This window comes from Rhincodon typus, chromosome 4 (assembly GCF_021869965.1).
Source record: "Rhincodon typus isolate 14 chromosome 4, sRhiTyp1.1, whole genome shotgun sequence".
Taxonomy (NCBI): Eukaryota; Metazoa; Chordata; class Chondrichthyes; order Orectolobiformes; family Rhincodontidae; genus Rhincodon; species Rhincodon typus.
The window spans coordinates 1,126,758-1,152,336 of NC_063335.1; the positions used below are offsets into that span (position 1 = coordinate 1,126,758).

Consider the following 25,579-nt stretch of genomic DNA (forward strand, 5'->3'; position numbering starts at 1 on the left):
ATAATTTTAAGGTGATTGGAGGAAGTTATAGGGGAGATGTCAGAGGTAGGCTCTTTACACAGAGAGTGGTTGGCGTGTGGAATGAGCTGCCAGCAGTGGTAGTGGAGTCAGATACTTTAGAGACTTTTAAGCGACTCTTGGATAGGCACATGGAGAATAGTAAAATGTAGGGTGTGCAAGATTGTTTGATCTTAAATTAGGATAATAGGTCGGCACAACATCGTGGGCTGAAGGGCCTGTTCTGTGCTGTACTGTTCTATGTTCTATGTTCTTGAGGTCCCAGTTGGTTATGTCCAGGTCCAGGTAAGAATTCTGAAACAACTTATAATTCCAGATGGATGCTCCAAACTATCATGTGTTCAGGTAAGGAAGGGCGACCTATCTCCCTTTCTTTCTTCATCCAACCCCTCAGTTCGTCACAACCACATTAGTTTAAAAGGGATGCCCCTCCCTTGTGGATACATTTCTTCCAGACCAAATGAGTTTATGTTTTGAAATGAGCCAGGCTTGCTTGAGTAGACAATGAGTGAGTTTATTAGTTAGTGAGCACGAGAAGAAATAATAATGCAACACTTATACGCACAGATAAGAGCTAAGAAGTGAGTCCAAAAAGTTTAAAAATATAGTGAGTCAATCTCTGAGTCACTTGTAGGTGTAGGTGGGAGATGTTGTGGCCATTGCAGTGGGTATGAGATTAATGGTGATAGTTGAGGAGTCAGTTTTGAGACAGTTTTGTAAGTTGATTAAAACTCTTTGGTCTTGGTTTCTTTCAGCAGTAGCTATCTGCAGCGCTCAGAGTCCTTGTAATCTTGTTTTATTTAGACTGGTTTGCTGGTGAACTGCCTTCTAGCACTCAGTGAGAATCTCTTTTCCCTTTCTTTATCTTTGGAAGGGTGTTAATGACCAGTTTTCAAAGCTGTAACTTTCACAGCACACTAGTCCACACACTAGGAAGTCAGGACATTAACACACACAGACTAGGGTCGAAGCCCATTTTTAACCCCTGTCCCTGTGTTCTTGAAAGAGGAAACATTTCTGAAGAGGGATCTAGGCCCAAAACATCAGCTTTCCTGCTCCTCTGCTGCTTGGCCTGCTGTGTTCATCCAGCTCTACACCTTGTTATCTCAGGGGAAATATAAATATGTGTCTTACCCAGACTTCTGACCCTCTTCGCCATCATGGATGTGACATTCTGTAATCTGGCTCTCTACAGGCAGCCACTGGATTCATATCTGCAGTATATGGGACCCCATATTTACTTTGTTCAGAACTACAAACTGAAATGGAAGGTGGATGGTTTTTTTTATTATTATTCATTTTGTGGTATGAGGGCAGCATTTATTTCCTGTCCCAGCTCCCCTTGAAAAGGTGGTGGTGAGCTGCCTTCTTGAACCGCTGCAGTTCTCCTGCTGTGGATTGACCCACAATGCCATTAGGGAGGGAATTCCAGGATGTTAATGCAGTGACATTGAAGAAACGGCGATATATTTCCAAGTCAGGATGGTGAGTAGCTTGGAGGGGGATTTGGAGGTGGTAGTGAAGGTGTATCTGCTGCCCTTGTCCTTCTCTATGGAAGTGGTTGTGGGTTTGGAAGGTTCTGTCTGAGCATCTTGGGTGAATTTCTGCAGTGCATCTTGTAGATGGTACACACTGCTGCTACTGAGATGGTGGAGGGAGTGGATGCTTGTGGATGTAATGCTTTGTCTTGGATGGTGTCAAGCTTCTTGAGTGTTGTTAGAACTGAACCCATCCAGGCAAGTGGGCAGTATTACACCATGCTCCTGACTTGTGCCTTGTAGATGGTAGACAGGCTTTTGGAGTCAGAAAGTGAGTTACTAACCACAGTGTTCTAGCCTCTGATCGGCTGTTGTAGCCACTGTGTTAATGTGGTGAGTCCAGTTGAGTTTCTGGTCAATGGTAACCCCCAGGATGTTGATAGTGGGGGATTCAGTGATGGTAACACCATTGAATGTCAAGGGCAATGGTTAGATTGTCTCTTATTGGTGATGGTCATAGCCTGGCATTTGTGTGGCGCAACTGTTACTTGTCACTTGTCAGCCCAAGCCTGGATATTGTCCAGATCTTGTTGCATGTGAACATGGACTGCTTCAGTATCTGAGGAGTCACGAATGGTGCTGAACATTGTGCAAGCATTGGCGAACATCCCCACTTCTGACCTTATGATGGAGGGAATGTCATTGATGAAGCAGCTGAAGATGGTTGAGCCTAGGACACTACCCTGAGGAACTCCTACAGAGATGTCCTGGAGCTGAGATGATTGACCCGCAACAACCACGGCCATCTTCCTGTATGTCAGGTATGACTCCAACCACTGGAGCACTTTCCCCCTGATACCCATTGATTCCAGTTTTGCTAGGGCTCCTTGATACCACACTCGGTCGAATGCAGCCTTGATACCAAGGGCTGTCACTCTCACCTCCCCTCTGGAATTCAGCTCTTTTGTCCATGTTTGAACCAAGACTGTAATGAGATCAGGATCTGAGTGGCCCTGGTGGAACCCAAACTGGGTGTCACTGAGCAGGTTATTGCTGAGTAGGTGCTGCTTGATAGCGCTGTTAGTGACACTTTCCATCAGTTTACTGATATCGAGAGGAGAGCGATGGGGCAGTAATTGGCCAGGTTGGATTTGTCCTGCTTTTTATGTACAGACCTTTTTCCATATTGACGGCTAGATACCAGTGTTGTAACTGTACTGGAGCAGCTTGGCTAGGGGAGTGGCAAGTTCTGGAGCACAAGTTTTCAGTGCTATTGCCGGAATGTTGTCAGGGAGCATAGACATTGCAGTATCCAGTGTCTCCAACTGTTTCTTGATATCATGTGGAGTGAATCAAATTGGCTAAATATTGGTATCTGTAATGTTGGGGATGACTGGAGGAGGCTAAAATACCAGGAGAATTTGCAACTTGAAAAATGAAGTACTGCATTTACTTGTGATTTGTGCAATATAATGTTACTCCTTTTGGAAGCAGAAAGAGGAAGAATTGGAAATTCAATGATCCTGCGATTTCTTTCAATTAACAAAATTTTGCCTGACAATAGCCCTCAAGTCGATTGAGCTACAGAATGTTAAAAGTGTAAATACCAAGAGCAGCAGATTGAGAGGAATATCCACACCGCACAGACTGAAATCATTCCTTTTCTCTCACTCTCTTTCTGTCCATGTGGGGAGAAGGACAGAAAAACCAAGACATTTTAAGAGAAAGAATTCATACAAGAAAAGATGTCCCAAGAGTTTACCTCATCAAACATTGAATCGAAGATCAATCATCAGCCGACAGATAACAGCATGTCTTCACTGGACAAATCAAGAATAGCAGGACACAGAAAGCTCAGAGGAACAGAGGAAAATTGGGGTGTTAATCCACAAATCCCTGGAGGTGGCAGGACAAGTTAATAGGTAGATATGAAGGCATGCAGGACACTTGCCTTTATCAGTGGAGTCATAGATAATAAGAGCAGGGATGTTATGTTGGAGCTGAATAGGACTTTGAATAGGCCACAATTGGAGTACTATTTGTATTTCTGGTCACTGCACTATAGGAAGGATGAGATTACACTGAGAGGGGCTACAGAGGAGATTCACAAAATGTTACCTGGGATGGAACACTTCAGTTATGAAGAGTGGCTGGATAGGATGGGGCTATTTTCTTTGGAGCAGAGAAGGTTGAGGGGAGCCTGATAGAGATGTACAAAAGTATGAGGAGCAAGAAAATAATGAGTGAAAAACAGCTATTCCCTTTAATCAATGAGTCAATAACAAGGGGATATGATTTTGCCGACCACTTCAATACCCCACTGTATTCCCATGCCAGCATTTCTGATGCGGGTCTCCTGTAGTGCTTCAGTGAAGTTCAGTGCAAACTTGCAGAACCAACATCTTGGGGACCTTGCAGTCTTCAGGACTCCGTATTGAGTTCAATAATTTTAGAATCTGCCTTTGACCCACTCCCTCACCCGAGGCCCTGTCATGACATAGGCTGCTTTCAGTACATCCAACCCATTTTTACCCATTCATAGTCTCTGTAATCACCTATCTAGCTTTTCTTCTCCCTGACTTGCCATCAACCTCTATTTGTCTACTTTTTTTCTCTCTCTATTTCTCACTACATTTCTCAATGTCTCTGGTCTCCATCTCCATCTGTCTGCTCACTCTGCACCCCACTGCACCTCCCCCCCCCCACCCCCACTCCCTGTCCTCAACATAAATACCAGTTTTCCAAGCTGTTATGAAGAAGAGTCACTGAACTTGAAATTTTAACTCTGTTTTCTCTCCACAGATGGTCCCAGACCTGCTGAGTTTCTCTGAGATGTTAAAGGGTATAAATTGTAAGGGACAGAGTGAAATGAGACTGGATGACATGTTAAAGTGTGCAGGGATTGAGCAGGGAAGCCTAGTTAAACTGAAGTGTGTGAGCACTCCTGCCTTCTCTGCTAATGTCTGGGTCAGGGCTGGTTCAGACAGTCTCAGGATTTTTAGCTGCATTACTGTTAATGCTTTTTGTTTTGCAGGGGGGGAGGCTGATTGCTGGCAGTCCAGAGAAACCATTTCAAGGAGAGCTGCAGATTGTTTTGAAGGGAGACCATTCAACCCCAGACTGGTCTTTTAAAAATGGGCCCAATCAGGGGTCAAAGGTGTTGGGTAAGTCACCACTACAACTTCACTAGCGTTGAGTTCTGAAAAGGATCATGCAGATGTGTTCAGATTATGAATCAGGAAAACGGAGGAAATGATCTTTCCCAGTTGATTCTGTGAGAACCGATTGTGCCGATTCTCTGCTTCAGTGAATGAGGCAATAGCTTCTCACAGAACTGTTTCCCACTTGGACCTTGATCTTATGATTCTGATCACTTTGTTTTGAAGGATTGATGATGAAATGGCAATGTTTCATGGAACGTCATAGAGTATAACAGATTGAAAAGGCTGGTCTATCATGTCTGCAAGCACCCATCAACTGTAGTCCCATCTTTTAGCACTTGGCCCATTGCTATGTATGCTTTGGCATTTCAAGTGTTCATCTAAATAGGTCTTAGATGATGTGTTTGTTCTTGCCTCTACCACCCTTTCAGGCAGTGAGTTCCAGATGCCCACCACTCTCTGGGTGAAAAATATTTTCCTTAAATATCCTCTAAACCACCTGCCCCTTAATTTGAATCTGCGTCCCCAGATCGAAGTGGATAATGTATTCCTGTCTACCCTGTCTATGCCCTCATAATTTTGTATACCACAATCAAGTCCTCCTCATTACCATTCACTGCTTGAAGGGAAACAACCCCACTCTATCTTCACAGCTGAATCTCTCCAGCCCAAGCAACACCCTGCTGAATCTCCTCAGCACCCCCTGTAGTGCAATCACATATTTCCATTGTGTGAGGACCAGAACTGTACACATTACTCCAGCCGTTGCCTAGTTAATGTTATATACAGTTTCATTATAGCCTTTCTACTCTTGCATTCAGTGCCTCGAATAAAAAAGGCAAGTACCCACTTGCCTTCTTTTTTTTATCTACCTGACCTGCTGCCTTTAAGGATCTGCAGACACACACACACCCTCTGATCCTTTATGCTTCCTAGGGTCCTATCATTCATCACTGCACTACTTGCCTTGCTGGTCCTCCCAAAATGTATCACATTTTCTCTTCCAGAGTAAATTCCATTTTCTATTGTTCTGCCAATCAGAAGCAGCCTGGTTTCCTCCTCGTTATAACCACACCAACAATTTTAATGTCATTTGAAAAATCACTGATCAAACTCTTACATTCATATGTAAATCATTAATGTATTCTAAATTAGCAAAGGACTCAGCACTGAACCCTGGAGCATGCCATTGGGCACAAGCTTCCGATTACAAATACAACCTTTGATCATTACTCTTTGCCTCCTGCCCTTAAGCCAATTTTGGATCGGTTTGTCAAATTGGCCTGGATTCCATGTGTTCTTATGTTCCTGATGGTCTACCCTATGCAGTACTATGTCAAAAACCTTACTGTAGTCCAAGTAGACTACATCCACTTCACACATCTGCTCATCTCCTCAAAAAGCTCAATCAAACCTATCAGAGATAATCTCCCCCTAACTGGAAAAACAGGACCTCATTAGCTGCCCATCAGTCCTCTTGTGTATCTCCTGTGTACAAAGAGGATTTGAAAATTAATGTTGGAGCCCTTGCAAGCTCTTGTCTTGCCTCCCACTGCTCTGATGTAGATTTTTCCACAAATAATTTCTCTGGTCCACTGTGTGGCCAGATCCTGTTTTATATTGAAAATGGCCTGGTCCCAATTCAGAACCTCTACTTCCAGTCCATCTTTGTGACTACCTTAACTCTTACTGTGTTATGATCACTATCACCGAAATGCTCCTCCAGTGATACTTCTCCCACCTGCTCAGCTTAATTCCCTAAAATTACATCCGGCACTGACCCCTGTCTTATAGGTCTTTACTGGCGTTGGCTTAAAAAAATGGTCTCGTGGATGTATTATAAGAATTCTGCCTTTCACACTTTGTCAATCCCAGTTAATAATGTTTTTTGTTAATTAATTCATGGGACATGGGCATCACTGACTGGCCAGCATTAATTGCCTGTCCCTAATTGCCCTTGAAAATGTAGTGGTGAACAGCCTTCTTGAACCTCTGCTGTCTGCATACTGTATATTGGCATAGCACAGTGGTTAGCATTGCTGCCTCACAGTGCCAGGGACCTGGGTTTGATTCCAGCCTCGGGTGACTGTCTGTGTGGAGTTTGAAAATACTGTCCATATCTGAGTGGGTTTCCTCCCACAGTCCAAAGATGTGCAGGTTGGGTGGATTTGCCCTGTAGCATTCAGGGATGTGCTGGCTAGGTGGATTAGTCATGGGCAATGCAGAGTTACAGGGATATGGGTCTGGGTGGGATGATCTTTGGAACTTTTGGTGCAGACTCGAAGGGCTGAATGGCCTGTCCCTGCACTGTAGGGCTTCTCCGATAACTACATCATGGCGGTTCTGTACCTGACCTTCTTTTATGTGCCTGTGCTCCATATTCCTTCTTCCCCCTATCTAACTAAAACCTGTTGATCTTAGTTTCAGATTCTCAGTTTGAACAACCCCACCCCACCCTCTTCCTCAAGAAGCAGCCTCATTGGGATTTCTCATTCAAGATTTCCAAAGCCCCTTCTGTGTGACAAGGTGCTTCATGATTATCACTCACAGTCCCACTGCACTTTTTATGTAACTATTTTCAATATATTCCAATGTAGGTTTCAGTTCCTGTATTTTCAGTTTGCCAGTTGATTTATTTTTTGTTCTGAAAATGTCGCCCAGCATTCTTTCCTAGCAGTCAGGGCTCCAATGATTTTGCTTTTTTTCTTTGTCCTTGTAGGTGTGTTTGGAGGACTGGATCTTCATGGTATTCCCCATTTGGTCTATAAAACCAAACTGGGTTCAACAGCACATGCTGACTCCCTCAACATAACGCTGGCTGAAGCTGTTGATTGGCAGGTATTGGGGCTGGGGGTCTTACAGTATGTTGCCTAATACCAATCATTCTGGGATGGATTCTTCCGGCAGCATAACTTCCTCACATTTGTACAAGGATTGGGATCAGTACTGGGGGAGAGGGAGCCCAGTTTAGTGGAACTTCACTGAATTGGGAGATTCTACATTGAGGCCAATAAATGGGACCCTAATCTCAGGGTGTATCCTGTCTAAAGAGAACTTACTTTTGAGCACTGAGAATAGCATATGTTCCTATACCATCCCCCACAAAAAAATTAATGTTTGTTCATGGACTTCCATAAGCCGGGATTGAAGCACCTTCTCTCCCCCTCTTTTTGTATCCAGCTCACTTGAGCAACCAGACTCTTCTTGGGTTGGAGAATGAAGGCACTGCACCCTCCCACCTTCCTCTAGCAACCCCAGGGTTGGCCACCTACTACCAGTGTGTGTCCCTTTGCACTTTCCATCCTTTGCTCTGACCTACCTCACCTGAACTCCGCTGCAGCATTTCAACAGGGGCTAATCTTTAAATGAAACACGTTCCGTCTGGATCTAATCCAATAAACTGGGCTGCTGGTTGGTCAGTGTTGGGGGACTGTAACAATCCACTTAACCCAGGTCAACGGGAAACTTATAAATGGTATCTAGTTTATCTCATGGTTCAGATCTTTGTAGATGAAAGCCACTGATTGATATTCATTTTGTTCAGGAAGGAGATGAGATCCTTGTGTCAACAACGAGCTATAATCATATGCAGACAGAAATCAGAATGATCCACTCTATCTCCTTTGATAGAAAGACATTGGGTTTGAACAAAGCACTGTCACACACACACATCGGTAAGTCTCAGCTGACTGGATATTCTAACAGGTCTCTTGGTACTATCAGAAATAAGACCTGGACACCCTCTGCTGGAAATTATCATCGAGAGAGAACTACAGAGAATTTACAACACAGAATCAGGCCATTCAACCTAACCAGACCAGGCTGGCATTACTGCTTCATTCAATCCTCTCTCTTCCTGCTTCATCTCATATAATCCTGTACTCCCTTCTCCCTCATCTATCTGTCTAGTTTCCCCTGAAATGCACGTCTGCTATTTACATCAACCACTTCCTGTCCGAACAAGTTCCACATTACCATCACTCTCTGAAAGCAAGACATTTCTCATTGTAACAAATATATATTGGAAACATTCTCTCTGTATCCATTCTCTCAAAACCTTTTGTTATTTTAAAGGCCTTGATTAGGTCACCTTCAGGCTTTTCCAAGAGAGGGATTTCAGCCAGTTCAGCTTCTCCTGTTATTCCAGTGTCTTATTGTAAATCTTTCTTCAGTGCCTCTTAAGCTTTTTTATACTACTGTTATAAAGCAGAGGTCACCCCCTCTCAAATAACTAAAACAAACACCCAGAGAATCTTACCTCACCTCATAATCTGAGAAACGAAGTGTGAAACATAGAAACATAAAAGATAGGAGCAGGAGGAGGCCATTTGGCCCTTTTGAACCTGCTCCACCATTCTTCACAATCACACCCGATCATCCAACTCAATAGCCTAATCCTGCTTTCTCCCATAACCTTTGATCCCATTCACCCCAAGTGCTATGTCTAGTCACTTTTTGAATACATTCAATGTTTTGGCATCAACTACTTCCTGTGATAATAAATTCCACAGGCTCACCACTCTTTGGCTGAAGAAATATTTCTACATCTTCATTCTAAATAGTCTACACCGAATCCTCAAACTGTGACCCCTGGTTCTAAGCACACCCACCATCAGGAACATCCTCCCTGTGTCTACCCTGTCCAGTCCTGGTCTCTATAAGAACCCCCTTCATTCATCTGAACTCCAGCAAAAACAATCCAAACCTAATCAATCTCTCCTCATACGTCAGACCTGCCATCCCCGGAATCAGCCTGGTAAACCTTCGCTGCACTCCCTCCAAAGCAAGAGCATCCTTCCTCAGAAAAGGAGACCAAAATTGCACACAATTTTCCAGGTGTGGTCTCACCAAGGTCCTGTACTACTGCAACAACACATCCCTGCCCCTGTACTCAAAACCTCTTACAATGAAGGCCAACATACCATTTGCCTACTTTACCACCTGCTGCACCTGCATGCTTACCTTCAGCGAGAGGTGCACAAGGACACCCAAGTCCCGCTACACACTCCCCTCTCCCAATTTACAGCCATTCGGACAGGAACCTGCCTTCTTGTTTTTGCTTCTGAAGTGAATAACCTCACACTTATCCAAATTTTACTACATCTGCCATTGTTTACCCACTCAACCAACCTGTCAAGATCATGCTGAAGGATTTCTGCATCCTCATCACAGTTCACCCCACACTCAACTTGGTATCATCTGCAAACTTGGAGATGTTACATTTTGTTCCCTCATCCAAATCATTAATATATATTGTGACTACCTGGGGTCCCAGCAACAACCCCTGTGGCACCCCACTAGTTACAGCCTGCCAATTTGAAAAGGACCCATTAATTCCTAATCTTTGTTTCCTCTCTGCCAACCGGTTTTCTATCTATCTCAATATACTTCCCCCCAATCCCATGCTCTTTAATTTTGCACAATAATCTCTTAAATCGGACTTTGTCAAACACTTTCTGAAAGTCCAAATATACCACTTCGACTGGTTCCCCTTGTCAACTCTACTGGTTGCATCTTCATAGAATTCCAACAGATTTGTCAAGCATGATTTCCTCTTCATAAATCCATGCTGACTCTGCCTGATGTTGCCACTTCTTTCTAGATGCTCTGCTATAAAGCCTTTGACAATGGATTCAAGAATTTTTCCCACTACCGATGTTAGGCTCACCAGACTATAATTCCCTGTTTTCTCTCTACCTCCCTTTTTGAATATTGGAGTGACATTAGCCACCATCCAATCAGCAGGGACTGTTCCAGAGCCTTTAGAATCCTGGAAGATGACCACCAATACATCGACTATTTCTAAAGCTACTTCCTTAAGTACTCTGGGATGTAGATTATCAGGCCATGGGGATTTATTGGCCTTCTATCCCATCAATTTTTCCAGGACCATTTCACTACTAATATTGATCTCCCTGAATTCTTCCCTGAAATCTTGCATCCTCCAATAATTCTGGTATCTAATTTGCGTCCTTTTTTGTGAAGACAGAACCAAAGTACATATTCAGTTCCTCAGCCATTTCTTTGTCCCCTGTTATACGTTCCCCTGTTCCTATCTGTAGGAGACCGACATTTGTCTTCACCAATCTCTTTCTCTTCACGTACCTTTAGAAACTGTTAGTGTCAGTCTTTATGTTCCTTGCAAGCTTTCTTTTGTACTGTATTTTCCCCTTCTTAATCAAACCATTGGTCCTTCTTTACTGAATTCTAAACTGCGTCCAATCCTCAGATTCATTATTTTTCTTGGCCAATCCGTAATTTCTTCCTTGGATCGGATACTATCTCTTATTTCCTTTGTAAGCTATGGATTGGCCCTCTTAGCCATTTTGCTTTATAGCATCTTGTAATTAAATAAAAAGGATCCGAAGATTCTTCACGTAAATGAAACTAAAATCGAGAAGCAAAAGAGTAATGCATTTTCAAAACTGCTATTTTAAAATCATATTTGTAAACATAAATTAATGCTAGTTATGATGGAACTACATAATGGCTGTGTTTCAATACTTCTTGCAAGTAAAATTGTTATTCTAATAAGACAATTGAAGATAGCACATTTATGTTGTTGTGAACCTTTTTGTTGGAGTGAAATTTTAATTATTAGTTGTGTCCATGACTGTGGATCAATCTGATTGGAGATTGTTCATTTTCTTCAAGCTGAAACACAGGAATTGAAGGAAAGAGGCCAGAGTTACACTCTGGCAGCAGACATTGGCCTGCTTAGCAGAAACATCAAGATCATCGGCCATCATCATCCTGATAAGGCAAATGAAATGTTTGGAGCACGAGTCTTGATCAGTTCCTTCTTTCATAATGGAGTAGAGTTCAAAGGTATCTTGTCCTTATTTAGCTTATGTAATTGCCTAAAAAGCATTGAAATGTATTCTCTTAGCTCTCTTGTGACAGCGCTCCTGATGAATGTGAGTTGTTGTAAGGGAGTATTACCTGGTATACTTTTATCAACTGGGACTGGGATTTGTCAGAACTGGGTTAAGAGTGGAGAGCCAGGTATTCAGAAAAGCAAAGCTTGTCCTGCAGTCATAATTATGGAGAAAAGATTTAGTGCCAGGGAAGTTAGAAATCATTTGGAGGCATGAGAAGTTTCAGGCTGGGAGTGAACGCTGAGGAAGATTATCCAATTTTTATGTTCCTGCATTTAAATAGCTAGGAATAACATTACTATGTGTTAAAATAATGCCATTAAAATAGGAAGCTAAGGGTATGATTATCTGATGTATATGCCAAGATGTGCAAAGTGCTCACTTTAGTGCATTGCCAACTAATATAGTCTATAGCCACTATCTATAAACAAACAAAATAATTATCTGATACCATGTAGAAGTTGGTGATTGTTGCATTTCCATACTTTTTATATTTTAAGATTATTAAGCTTCAAAAAAAAGTCAGTAAAGATGTTTTAACTGAAGGTATTGACCAAGATTAGCAATGATTTTTAAAAAATCCTCTATAAATCTGTTTTACTTTGAAATAAAAATAACTCACATTAAGAACCATTATACTTCCTGCTTCCTGTGTTTCTCTGAGATACATATCCTGTTCATAACAGAACATCACAATTGTAATAAATGTATTTACATAATTTTGTCATTAGCTGAAAATAATAGCTTTGAGGATCAGTCAGATGTAACATCTGGGGTCAGTTGGGGATGGTGTGTAACCATGAAATCTTTATTCAGTTATGGCAAAGGCCATCATTTATTGCCTATCCCCATTTGCTTTGGAAAAAATGGTTACGAGCTGCCTTCTAGAATGGTAGCAGTCTATCTAGTGAACAGTGCAGTTAGGGAGGAAATTTGCCATCATATTTTCTGTAGTAGTTTTGTACAACTGTATGACCTACAAGGCCATTCCAAAGTTAAGAGTCAACCCAAATTGTTGTAGGCCTGAACTCACTGAAAGAGCAGACTTGGTAAGGACAGCAGATTTTCTTCCCGTATTTATGTTAGTGAACCAGGTGGATTTTTACACAATTCTGCAGTTTTGTCTCTCAGCTGGTGACAGTAATTTTTTTGGTTAAGTAAATGAATGCCCTCGCCACTATATTGAGATTTGAATTCTTGTCAGATCATTAGTTCTTGATTATTTGTAATATATCCAATATCATCCTAAGTGCTAAGATTTGATCCTCATCAATAAATGATCTTGCTATGCTTGGTCCATGAGGGAGAAATGAAAATTTGCTCTGAAACAGATGGGTGTTACGACTCCTAACACTTCTGTGTTCAAATTGAACACGGTGATCTTGGTAACAACCATGCTGACACATTGATCTAAAAGTCTTCTGAACACTACATTGAGGTTTTAAACAAAAGTTGAAAGAGATTCATTTTAATTCTTTCAATTTTGAACCAAGAAAGCTTCCACATTAAATATTACTTTTACTGATGAGTACAGGTACTGACCTTGAAAAATCTTTCGTTTTTCCAACACTTCAAAAGTGACCTAAATTGTTGATGTTTTGCTCTGTTTTGTAGGTCATGCCCGAATACAGGATGTTGAATTTTATCACAGCGGACAGTATGGTTATCTAAGTTACTTTGACCCACGATATTCTGTGTCTTTCCTCAACCTTGGAGAGGTTTGTAACAGAATGTTTTAAGCAGGTTCTATTTTTCATGCGGATTGATTTGCTTGTGTTTCTGACAAGTTCCTCGGAGGGGGTGTGCATATTGAGAATTGGGATATGGCATTCCTCACCTGCAGACATGAATCTGCCAGACTGACATTTTTATCAAATTTTCTGATATTTACCCAATCACTTGAGGCTTTGCAGGGAATGTTCCACTTGGTCTCCAGTTTTTCCAAACGACAAGGAGTAGCTAAATAGCCAGGAGACAGACACCAGGAGATAGGCAGACCAGTGTGCCAGTGCTCCTGGCAAACCTGGAGACCCCTTATGTAGAGGGGTCTCCCCAACCCTTAACAATACTGGGACAACAAGGTGCAGGGCTGGATGAACACAGCAGGCCAAGCAGCATCATAGGAGCAGAGAGGCTGACGTTTCGGGCCTAGACCCTTCATCAGAAAAGGGGGAGGGGAAGGGGGTTTTGAAATAAATAGGGAGAGAGTGGGAGGCGGATAGAAGAGGGATAGAGGAGAGGATAGGTGGAGAGGAAACAAACAGGTCGAAGAGGCGGGGATGGGGCCAGGAAAGGTGAGTGTAGGTAGGGAGTTAGGAAGGGGATAGGTCAGTCCAGGGAGGACGGACAGGTCAAGGGGGCGGGATGAGGTTGGTCGGTAGGAGATGGAGGTGCGGCTTGAGGTGGGAGGAGGGGATAGGTGGGAGGAAGAACAGGTTAGGGAGGCAGGGACGAGCTGGACTGGTTTTGGGATGCGGTAGGGGGAGGGGAGATTTTGAAACTTGTGAAATCCACATTGATACCATTGGGCTGCAGGGTTCCCAAGCGGAATATGAGTTGCTGTTCCTGCAACCTTCGGGTGGCATCGTTGTGGCACTGCAGGAGGCCCAGGATGGACATGTCGTCTGAGGAATGGGAGGGGGAGTTGAAATGGTTCGCGACTGGGAGGTGCAGTTGTTTGTTGCGAACCGAGCGTAAGTGTTCTGCAAAGCGGTCCCCGAGTCTCCGCTTGGTTTCCCCGATGTAGAGGAAGCCACACCGGGTACAGCGGATGCAGTATACCACATTGGCAGATGTGCAGGTGAACATCTGCTTGATGTGGAAAGTCTTCTTGGGGCCTGGGATGGGGGTGAGGGAGGAGGTATGGGGGCAGGTGTAGCACTTCCTGCGGTTGCAGGGAAAAGTGCCGGGTGTGGTGGAGCTGGAGGGGAGTGTGGAGCGGACAAGGGAGTCACGGAGAGAGTTGTCCCTCCGGAAAGCAGATAAAGGTGGGGAGGGAAAGATGTCTTTGGTGGTGGGGTCGGATTGCAGATGGCGGAAGTGTCGGAGGATGATGCGTTGGATCCGGAGGTTGGTGGGGTGGTACGTGAGGACGAGGGGGATTCTTTTTTGGTTTTTATTGCGTGGATGGGGTGTGAGGGATGAGGTGCGGGAGATGTGGGAGATACGGTTGAGGGCGTTCTCGACCACCGAGGAGGGGAAGTTACAGTCCTTGAAAAACGAGGACAACTGAGATGTACGGGAGTGGAATGCCTCATCCTGGGAGCAGATGCGGCGGAGGCGAAGGAATTGGGAATAGGGGATAGCATTTTTGCAGGAAGGTAGGTGGGAGGAGGAGTATTCTAGGTAGCTGTGGGAGTCGGTGGGCTTGAATTGAATATCGGTTTCGAGGTGGTTGCCCGATATGGAGACAGAGAGGTCCAGGAAGGGGAGAGAGGTGTTAGAGATGGTCTTAACAATACTGTTCTGGTGGTCTGGCTACCTTGTCTTTTGTGATTGAATTGTTTAGGAGGTGGCTGTTAGGGAAACCTTCATGCTGAAGCACCCTCTCAGTTACTTTCTCTTCATTGCAACCTGCTGCTGCTCTTAAGTTAGTCAGCCTCTTATTAACCATTTAGCTTTGAGAGGTTATCAGCCAACCTTAATTCCTCAAATGTGTGTTCAGTGCCAAGTCCTGTTTGTTGTCCTCAAAGTGAAAACTTGGCCCTCGTTTCCACTGATCAGAGCCTCCTCCACACTGGGGAGCCCCAATACAGACTGAGTGACCACCTTGGCAATCCTGCCATTCAGTCAACAAGCACAGTCCAAGTTTCTAAATGTTTGCCCTTTTAATTGTCTACCTTGCTCCCAAGCTGAGCTTTCTGTCCACAGCCTGCTGCAGTGTTCCAGGGAAGCTCAATACAAATTTGAGGAACAGCACCTCAGCTTACAACTCTGCACTTTACAGCATGTTGGACTCATGCTGAGTTTAACAACTTTAGATCATATCCACTGCCTTTATCTTTTTCATTTCTCTTTTATTTTCTAATACTGCTGGTTTTCTACTCTTATGGCTTATTATTTATCACTTCACATTTCATATAGGTTCAGAGGTTTTTTGTAGCAATTCACCTCATAAGGACGCAACCAGTTTTATTCACTTTTATTCACTTTTATCCAGTAAAGGGGCTATTGCATCACAAAGCCTTTTGATATTTAATCACCTCTGTCCTCTGCTTTATGCAAAGCTTTCAGTTTGTTGGACGTTAAAAATACACACACACACACAAAAACAGGTGGACACAGATTCAGACAGACACAGGCATACACAGACACACATAGAGACAGACACAGACAGGCAGACACACGAGGACAGACTCAAACACAGACAAAAAAGCTGACATAGATAGACACACACACACAGACACACACACACACACACACACACACACACACACACACACACACACACACACACCCCCATACAAGCATACACACACACAAAACACACAGTTTTTTTCAAGAATGATCCCTCAACCTGCAACATTAACTTTGTCTGTCTTTGTCTCTTTCTCATTACACATGCTGCCTGACCTACTGCTCACATTTGCTCTCATTCTACATTTCCAGTATCTGCATGATTACAACCCAGAGTGGGGTTCAAACATGAGACCTCTGACTGAGGGTCTTAGAGTGGGAGAGAGGGTGGGGAGAAAAGGGTTTGCACAGAGTCAGAAACTTGTTTCCCTCAATGGTTTATAAACTGATGGATTCTGTATTTTTATTCAGGACAAAAGAACATGTTTGGGGTTCATTTTTCAACAACTCGGAACCTGGTATAAAGCAGGATGAATAAGGGAGGGGGAGGTGAACAAGATAGAAGGGGATATTCCCCAAGATCAGTCGATGACTTCCAAAGTCATATTGATCCTCTTTGATATCATAAGAAATGGATCAGGACCTAATTGATTGACGGTGATTCATTCCAACTATCTCTTTCCAGATTGTAGAAAATGATTCTTACATTCGTGGGTGTTCTTTTCATCATGGATTTGCTCCTGCAATAGGTGTCCTTGAAACAAATGGCCTTGATATCAATGATAATGTCATATGCAAAACTTCTAATGGAGGTAATCATATCTCAGCATGTTAATAAATATAAAGGATGTTAACATAGAACATAGAACAGTACAGCACAGTACAGGCCCTTCGGCCCACGATGTTGTGCCGAACTTTTACCTTAAACCTAAGGTCTATCTAACCTCCACCCCTACCTTATACTATCATCCATATGCCTATCTAATAGCCGCTTAAATGCCCCTAAGGAGGCTGACTCCACTACCCTCTCCGGCAATGCATTCCACGCCCCTACCACTTTCTGAGTAAAGAACCTACCTCGGACGTCTCCCCTTTATCTACTTCCTTTCACTTTAAAACTATGGCCCATCATAGAAGCTACCTCCACCCTAGGAAAAAGTCTCTGGCTGTCTATCTATATCTCTGATCATTTTGTACACCTCTATCAAGTCACCGCTCATCCTTCGTCGTTCTAAAGAGAAAATCCCTAGCTCTCTCAACCTTTCCTCGTAAGACCTTCCCTCCATTCCAGGCAACATCCTGGTGAATCTCCTCTGCACCTTTTCTAACACTTCCACATCTTTCCTGTAATGAGATGACCAGAACTGGACACAATACTCCAGATGTGGCTGAACCAGGCTTTTGTATAGCTGGAGCATAACTTCACGGCTCTTGAACTCAATCCCTCTATTAATGAAAGCTAACACACCATACACCTTCTTAACAACTCTACCCACCTGGGTGGCAGCTCTCAGGGAACTGTGAACATGAACCCCAAGATCCCTCTGCTCCTCCACACTGCCAAGAATCTTTCCATTAACCCTATATTCTGCTTACAAGTTTGTCCTTCCAAAATGAATCACCTCACACTTTTCAGGGTTAAACTCCATCTGCCACTTCTCAGCCCAGCTCTGCATTCTATCAATGTCTCTTTGTAACCTAGAACAGCCCTCCGCACTGTCCACAACTTGACCCACCTTTGTATCATCTGCGAACTTGCTAATCCACCCTTCCACTCCTTCATCCAAATCATTTACAAAAATCACAAATAGAAGAGGTCCCAGAACAGATCCTTGTGGTACACCATTCGTAACTGAGCACCATGTTGAATATTTTCCGTCCACTACCACCCTTTGTTTTCTAAGGGTCAGCCAATTCTGAATCCAATCTGCCACATTACCCCCTGTCCCACGCCTCCTTACTTTCTGTATGAGCCTACCATGGGGAACCTTATCAAACGCCTTATGTAAATCCATGTATACCACATCCACTGCTCTATCTTCATCCACGTGTTTGGTCACCTCTTCAAAGAATTCAATAAGGTTTGTGAGGCATGATCTATCCCTCAGAAATCCATGCTGACTATCACAAATCAAACTGTGCCTTTGCCTTTCCAAGTGATCATAAATCCTGTCTCTCAGAGGCCTTTCCAATAATTTGCCCACCACTGATGTAAGACTAACTGGTCTGTAATTTCCGGGGTTATCCCTGTTCCCTTTTTTGAACAAGGGAATGACGTTTGCCTCTTTCCAATCTTCCGGCACTATACCCATGGACAGTGAGGATGAAAAGATCATCGCCAAAGGCCCTGCGATCTCGTCCCTCGCTTCCCATAGAATCCTTGGATAAATCCCATCAGGCCCGGGGGACTTATCTATCTTCAACTTCCTCAGAATTCCTAGCACAACTTCTTTACTAACATCAACCTCCTCTAGCCTACCTGTCTGTTTCACAACGGCCTCCTCTACAACTAGGTCCCTGAATTGATGTTGAATTATGTGTGAAGAGTAAGACAGGCACTTGAAAGTTATCTGGTTCTCCACGATGCAAAATGGTTTTCACCCAACGTTACAACATTGAATAAAGTCAAGACCTACTGTAAAGCATTTCAGTTCAGAATGTTGATGAATGTTATTTGTTCTCTTATTGAGTACAGCATCAGGGAAATCGGGAGTCTGCAAAGAGATACAGATAGTTTAACTGAGTGAGCAATAATTTGACAGATGGAACGTATTGTGGAAAAATGTGAACTTGTCTACTTTGGCAGGAAGAATAGAAAAATAACATGACTTAAGTGGTGACAGTTTGCAGAATTCTGGAGAGACTGGGGAGATATTGTATGTGAATCACAATTAGTCTGCTGGTGTAGCAAAGACAAATGTAACGATGCAATTTATTACAAGGGAAAAATGTATAAAAGCCAATAAGCTTTGCCACATTTGTACAGGACATTGTTGAGACCACATCTTGAGTAATGTGTACAATTCTGATCTTACTTTAAAGAAGATATAATTACATTAGAAACGGTTCAGAGAATGTGCACCCAACTGATTCCTTTGGTAAAGGGGTCACCTTATGAGGAAAGGCCTGCATGTTAGAAGAATGAGAGGTGATCATTATTGACAAATATCAGTTCCTGAAGGGATTTGACAGGGTGATGCTGAGAGGATCTTTCCTCTTACGGAAGAGACTAAAACTAGGGGACACAGTTTGAAAATCAGGGATCACCCATTTAAGATGGAGATGAGGGGAAATCATTTCTCACAGAGGGTTGTTAGTCTGTGGAATCCTCTTCCCCAGAAAGCAGTGGAGACAGAGTCATTAAATATTTTTGAGGCTGAATTAGATAGTATCTTGATGCACAAGTAAGTCCAAAGTTACAAACAAATGGGTAGAAGACCAGAAAGCAGACCATGATCAGATCAGTCATGATCTTATCAAATGGCAGAGCATGAGTGACCTACAACTGCTCCTAATTTGTGTCTGTTTATGTATGAAATGTATGGTTTGCAGCTGGACATCAATTGAATGTTCTCACCTGTCCTAGGTATCATATTAATGGGCAACAGGAATCGGGCAAGAAGGAATCTGGTGGCTCTCTCTTTGTGGTCTTCAGTTTCCGATACTTGGACTGCAGCAATTGAGGTCAAAACCATTGCATTTAATAAAAGAGGGTGAAGTATATTTAACCAAATTGTTCTTTCAACAGTGGAGAATTCAATTTTATTTTGTCCCAAAGTGAGTCATGACCTGTCGTTGTCCTTTCCACTGGAATGCTGTCACAATGCCAGCGCATGAAAACCAAGTAGGCTGTAGGATGGGTGCTCTAAGAAACATACATCACACTCAATTAACTCCAACCTCTCCCCCGCAGAACATGCAGCCTTCCGCTCCCTCCGCTCCAATCCCAACCTCACCATAAAACCCGCGGACAAGGGAGGCGCAGTTGTAGTATGGCGCCCTGACCTCCACATCGCCGAGGCCAGACGCCAACTCTCCGACACCACCTCCTACCGCCCCCTTGATCATGACTCCATCCCCGAGCACCAAACCATCATCTCCCAAACCATCCACAACCTCATCACCTCAGGTGACTTCCCACCCACGGCCTCCAACCTCATCGTTCCCCAACCTCGCACCGCCCGCTTCTATCTCCTTCCCAAAATCCACAAACCTGAATGCCCTGGTCGACACATTGTCTCTGCCTGCTCCTGCGCCACCGAACTTATCTCCAACTATCTGGACTCCATTTTCTCCCCCTTGGTCCAGGAACTCCCTACCTATGTCCGTGACACCACCCACGCCCTCCACATCCTCCAGAACTTCCAATTCCCCAGTCCCCAACACCTCATCTTTACCATGGACGTCCAGTCCCTCTACACCTGCATTCCCCATACCGACGGCCTAAAGGCCCTCCGCTTCTTCCTGTCCCGCAGGCCCGACCAGTCCCCCTCCACTGACACCCTCATCCGCTTAGCCGAACTCGTCTTCACCCTCAACAACTTCTCTTTCAATTCCTCCCACTTCCTACAGACAAAGTGGGTGGCCATGGGTACCCGCATGGGCCCAAGCTATGCCTGCCTCTTTGTAGGTTACGTGGAACAATCCCTCTTCTGTACCGACACTGGCCCTAAGCCCCACCTCTTCCTCCGTTACATTGATGACTGTATCGGCGTCACCTCGTGCTCCCACGAGGAGCTCGAACAGTTCATCCACTTCACCAACACCTTCCACCCCAACCTTAAGTTTACCTGGACCATCTCTAATACCTCTCTCTCCTTCCTGGACCTCTCTGTCTCCATATCGGGCAACCACCTAGAAACCGATATCCATTTCAAACCCACCGACTCCCACAGCTACCTAGAATATACCTCCTCCCACCCACCTTCCTTGCAAAAATGCCATCCCCTATTCCCAATTCCTTCGCCTCTGCCGCATCTGCTCCCAGGATGAGGCATTCCACTCCCGTACATCTCAGTTGTCCTTGTTTTTCAAGGACCGTAACTTCCCCCCCTCAGTGGTTGAGAACGCCCTCAACCGTGTCTCCCACATCTCCCGCACCTCATCCCTCACACCCCGTCCACGCAATGAGAACCAAAAAAGAATCCCCCTCGTCCTCACGTACCACCCCACCAACCTCCTGGATCCAACACATCATCCTCCGACACTTCCGCCATCTGCAATCCGACCCCACCACCAAAGACATCTTTCCCTCCCCACCCTTATCTGCTTTCCGGAGGGACCACCCTCTCCGTGACTCCCTTGTCCACTCCACAATCCCCTCCAGCCCCACCACACCCGTCACTTTTCCCTGCAACCCGGCACATCTGCCAATGTGGTATACTGCATCCGCTGTACCCGTTGTGGCCTCCTCTACATCGGGGAAACCAAGCGGAGGCTCGGGGACCGCTTTGCAGAACACCTACGCTCGGTTCGCAATAAACAACTGCACCTTCCAGTCGCAAACCATTTCAACTCCCCCTCCCATTCCTCAGACGACATGTCCATCCTGGGCCTCCTGCAGTGCCACAACGATGACACCCAAAGTTTGCAGGAACAGCAACTCATATTCCGCTTGGGAACCCTGCAGCCCAATGGTATCAATGTGGATTTCACAAGCTTCAAAATCTCCCCTCCCCCTACCGCATCCCAAAACCAGTCCAGCTCGTCCCCACCTCCCTAACCTGTTCTTCCTCCCACCTATCCCCTCCTCCCACCTCAAGCCCCACCCCCATCTCTTACCTACTAACCTCATCCCGCCCCCTTGACCTGTCCGTCCTCCCTGGACTGACCTATCCCGTCCCTAACTCCCCACCTACACTCACCTTTACTGGCTCCATCCCCGCCTCTTCGACCTGTTTGTTTCCTCTCCACCTATCCTCTCTTCTATCCATCTTCTATCCGCCTCCCCCTCTCTCCCTATTTATTTCAGAACCCCCTTCCCCTCCCCCATTTCTGATGAAGGGTCTAGGCCCGAAACGTCAGCCTTTCTGCTCCTATGATGCTGCTTAGCTGCTGTGTTCATCCAGCTCTGCACCTTGTTGTCTCGGATTCTCCAGCATCTGCAGTTCCTACTATCTGTCACACTCAATTAACTGATTCTTTGTGCCTCAGGCCAAGTGTGTTATTCAAATGCATGACCACTGCTCAGATATCAATGACAAAGTAACTGTTATAAATGGAATCACACAATCAAGTTTCCAACTGACCAGTGGTTGTCACCTGGACTTTCTGACTGGCCACAATGCTACATGATGGTCAGAACCTGTTCTCATATCTTCCTCTTTACCAAGTGTCACATGCCCAAAATAGTCTCCAGGTGTCCTTAAAAACAAACCTTCCTCTTTAATGTGAATCATATCACTTGAATGCAGAGAATATATATCTAAATGAGGTTCTTTCTCACAAAATTGATGGACTGCCAACATAACAGCCTTCATGATGTTTTAACAATTTAATTTGGTATTTTATCCTCAACATTACAAAAGTATCTCTTGCAGCATCTCATGTGGTTAATGTGATCCTGCTGCTACCTTTCATACAATTTTTTCTGCCTTTCTTGTTCTGACTAGTTTGATATTTACACCTCAGTTGGGATATTGCTGATTTATCTGCATTTTCCTCTTCTCCCAATTCACCCACCTCATCTCCCATATCAGCAAATTCCAACTGGATAATGATCCCAAGGTGTAATTACTCTGATGGAGAACATACCTCAAAGCAGATTCAAACAGGCTTGTGGGTAAATAGAATGATTATCCACCATGGTATCCACAAAAGGCAAGTCTACGAAACCCAAGGGGGAATGTTGTCCTTCCCATCCTGTTCATTTATCCTCTTCATAACAATGTATGACAGTGATGCGTTAAGTCTGGGCAGCAATGAGAGCTTCTCCAGTTCAACATTTTCAAAACATCAGTCAAGGATGTTAACCTTCTGCTCTACACTCTGACCCAGACTCTGCGCAGTCATCATGACCTGTACACTCCAATCCTGACCCAACAGCCTTCTATCCTACCATCATAGTTCAATTGAATTTTTAGAACTTTTAAGAAGCATCAAGAAGGAAAGACTTGCATTTTTATATAGCACTTTTTCATGACCAACAAATGCCTCAAAGGCCCTTACAACCAATTAAGTACTTTTGGACGTGTAGTCACTATTGTACTGTTGAAAACCTAACACCAATCTATGCACAGCGAGCTCCCACAAACAGCAATGTGAGAATAGGCAGATTATATATTTTGGAAGACTGATTGAGGAATACATATTGTCCAGCATGCTAGGGAGAGATTCTCTTGTCTTCTTCAGAGTAGGGTAATGCGATCTTCCACAGCCATCTGAGCAGGCTGGTAGACCATTGGTTTAAAGTCTCATCTGAATGACAGCACATTTAAGAGGGCAGCACTCCCTTGATACAGTATCAGTTTTGAGTTTTGTACACAAGCCCTGGAGTGGAACCTAAATCCAGAACCTTGTGACTCGAGGCGAGAGTGCTACTCACAGAACCACAGCTGAGACTCAGGCTCAGAATTTCATTCCCGAGGCAAGAAGTATGAGTTGACAGGTTTCCCAAAACACCACTCCAGCCTCAGGAGACACTCCTTTGAATTGAACTATTATTGTTCAGGAAAAATGGGGTGGTCCCATTGTCCTCAGACACAGAGCAGAAGTGGCCTCAGAAGCTACCGAATGCTGAAGCAGCTTTGTTAAGTAGACTGTCTTGGTTCTTTGGAAGTAACTGAGATGAGGTTCCAACGTTAGGCCCTCTAGCCCTCACCCTCTCCCCATGCCATCTTAAAACCAGCCCCTATTCCCCACATAACCCCATGACTCCTTACAACCTCTATTCCAACTCATCCAATATTCACCAAAAATCCACCAGATTAAATTAAACAAAGGTGTGAATATCTATTCCAGTCTTCGTTGTGTTAAAACATTTAGTCTCATTTATGAAATCCCATTCAAAATTAAGCATCAAGTGCTTAATTCTTTATAAAAACAAACTCTTATTCATAACCCCACATCAAAAACAGATAATCCTTTGGTAAATTTTTTGAGATGTCAATCATACCATGAACTTGGACCTCCCTGCTGGCACATTTAAAGTTTATGGAAAGCAGTTAAACATTTATAAGGATATAACAATAACCGTTGAGGAAATGTCAATGAGCAGCTAGAACAGAGATATTTCAACTCTCACTGACACAGTGAGAATCCTGATTTCTATTTTATATTTAAGGGGGTGGAGATACAAATCTCTTCACTTTGTGATAGTTCTGTAGTGCTTGTCCACCCTTCATAGAATCATGATCATAGAATCCCTACAGTGTGGAAACAGGCCCTTCGGCCCAACAAATCCACACTAAACCTCAGAGCATCCCACCCAGACCCATCCCCCTATAACCCACCTAATCTACACATCCCTGAACAGTACGGGCAATTTAGCATGGCCAATCCACCTAGCCTGCACATCTTTGGACTGTGGGAGGAAACCGGAGCACCCGGAGGAAACCCACGCAGACACGGGGAGAATGTGCAAACTCCACACAGATAGTCGCCCGAGGGTGGAATTGAACCAGGTCCCTGGCACTGTGAGGCAGCAGTGCTAACCACCGTGCCACCCTTCAAGACTATTACCGCTGCACTGAAACTTAGTAACTTCCACATTGTGTTCAGATGAAAACTTCTGCTCCAGCAAAAATGAGGTCTATTTGAACTGAGTTCAAAGTGTCCTGCTGGGTTTGGTTTCCTCAGGTGAGTCACACCTTGCTCACTCTCCCCTACTAAAGTACACAGGATCTGTCAAAATGGGAATGGGATTTATCGTTCGGAAGTGGTAGCGTCACCCACCATTTTTAAAGGTTTGCAGAGTTTCCCCAGTTCCACGGAAATCTTGTCCTCAGGTGCAGACATTGGGACAAGTGGGTATATAATGTAATAAATGTTTGGGGTTGACATTGATTGGGTAGAATGGCCTGTGTCTTTGTTTTAAATTCTACATTTACATTCTACACTGTTCAGGCAAAAAAAAACACTTCCCATTATTTGCAAGATGCTGAGAAGTTTATAATTGGATTTTATTTATTTTAAAGGTAGCTCAAGGCACTAATATTGTGCTACAAGGGAACATAGTTGCAGGATTTGAGAAGGCTGGTTATCGAATTAATGGGGAACCAGGTCCAGGTAAGTCTCAACCTCAGAGACACCTGCACTCAACTCGTATCTCCCACTTGTGTGACATTGACATTATTCCACTCGGCCCAGGCAAACAGCCTGCACTCGTGTCATGTATGTGGGTCTGGATGAGCAACCTAGAAGTTGAGAGTTCAAATCTTGGGGAGAGTGTAGAGTCACCAGAAAGATACCAGGGTTTAAAGAGTTACAATACAATGCCCCATGTCCATGGACACTGGCACTTGATATGTGCCAACCTCTAAGAACCTTCATGGCACATCTCTGAACCACTTACAGGAAGCTTTGGCACTTTGCTGCTACATCTTGGGCTGCACAATGACAACTCTCATTATAATGCTGCAGCAAGGATGTTGTAATGTGGCAAGGACACCGTGTGCTCAGGGACACGTACTCCCCTCATGGACTGGACAGCTGCATAGCTGGGCACTTCACTCACTGTCATAGCACTCACATTGAGCCTACATGGATACTCACAGTAACCCTGATTTGCATTGGGCTGATCATTGGCCAT

The 25,579-nt window shown here is 44.2% G+C and overlaps 1 protein-coding gene across 1 annotated transcript in view; it reads left to right on the forward strand.

Moving 5' to 3' along the window:
* Positions 1-25,579, forward strand: part of LOC109916098 (fibrocystin-L-like) — a 209,492-nt gene that overhangs the window by 141,293 nt on the left and 42,620 nt on the right. The window contains exons 43-50 of the mRNA XM_048595603.1: positions 4,469-4,660; positions 7,377-7,495; positions 8,202-8,331; positions 11,312-11,485; positions 13,150-13,253; positions 16,517-16,643; positions 19,418-19,515; positions 24,966-25,161. Of these exons, the coding sequence (XP_048451560.1) occupies positions 4,469-4,660; positions 7,377-7,495; positions 8,202-8,331; positions 11,312-11,485; positions 13,150-13,253; positions 16,517-16,643; positions 19,418-19,515; positions 24,966-25,161 (1,140 nt within the window). The remainder of the gene's footprint in view (positions 1-4,468; positions 4,661-7,376; positions 7,496-8,201; positions 8,332-11,311; positions 11,486-13,149; positions 13,254-16,516; positions 16,644-19,417; positions 19,516-24,965; positions 25,162-25,579) is intronic.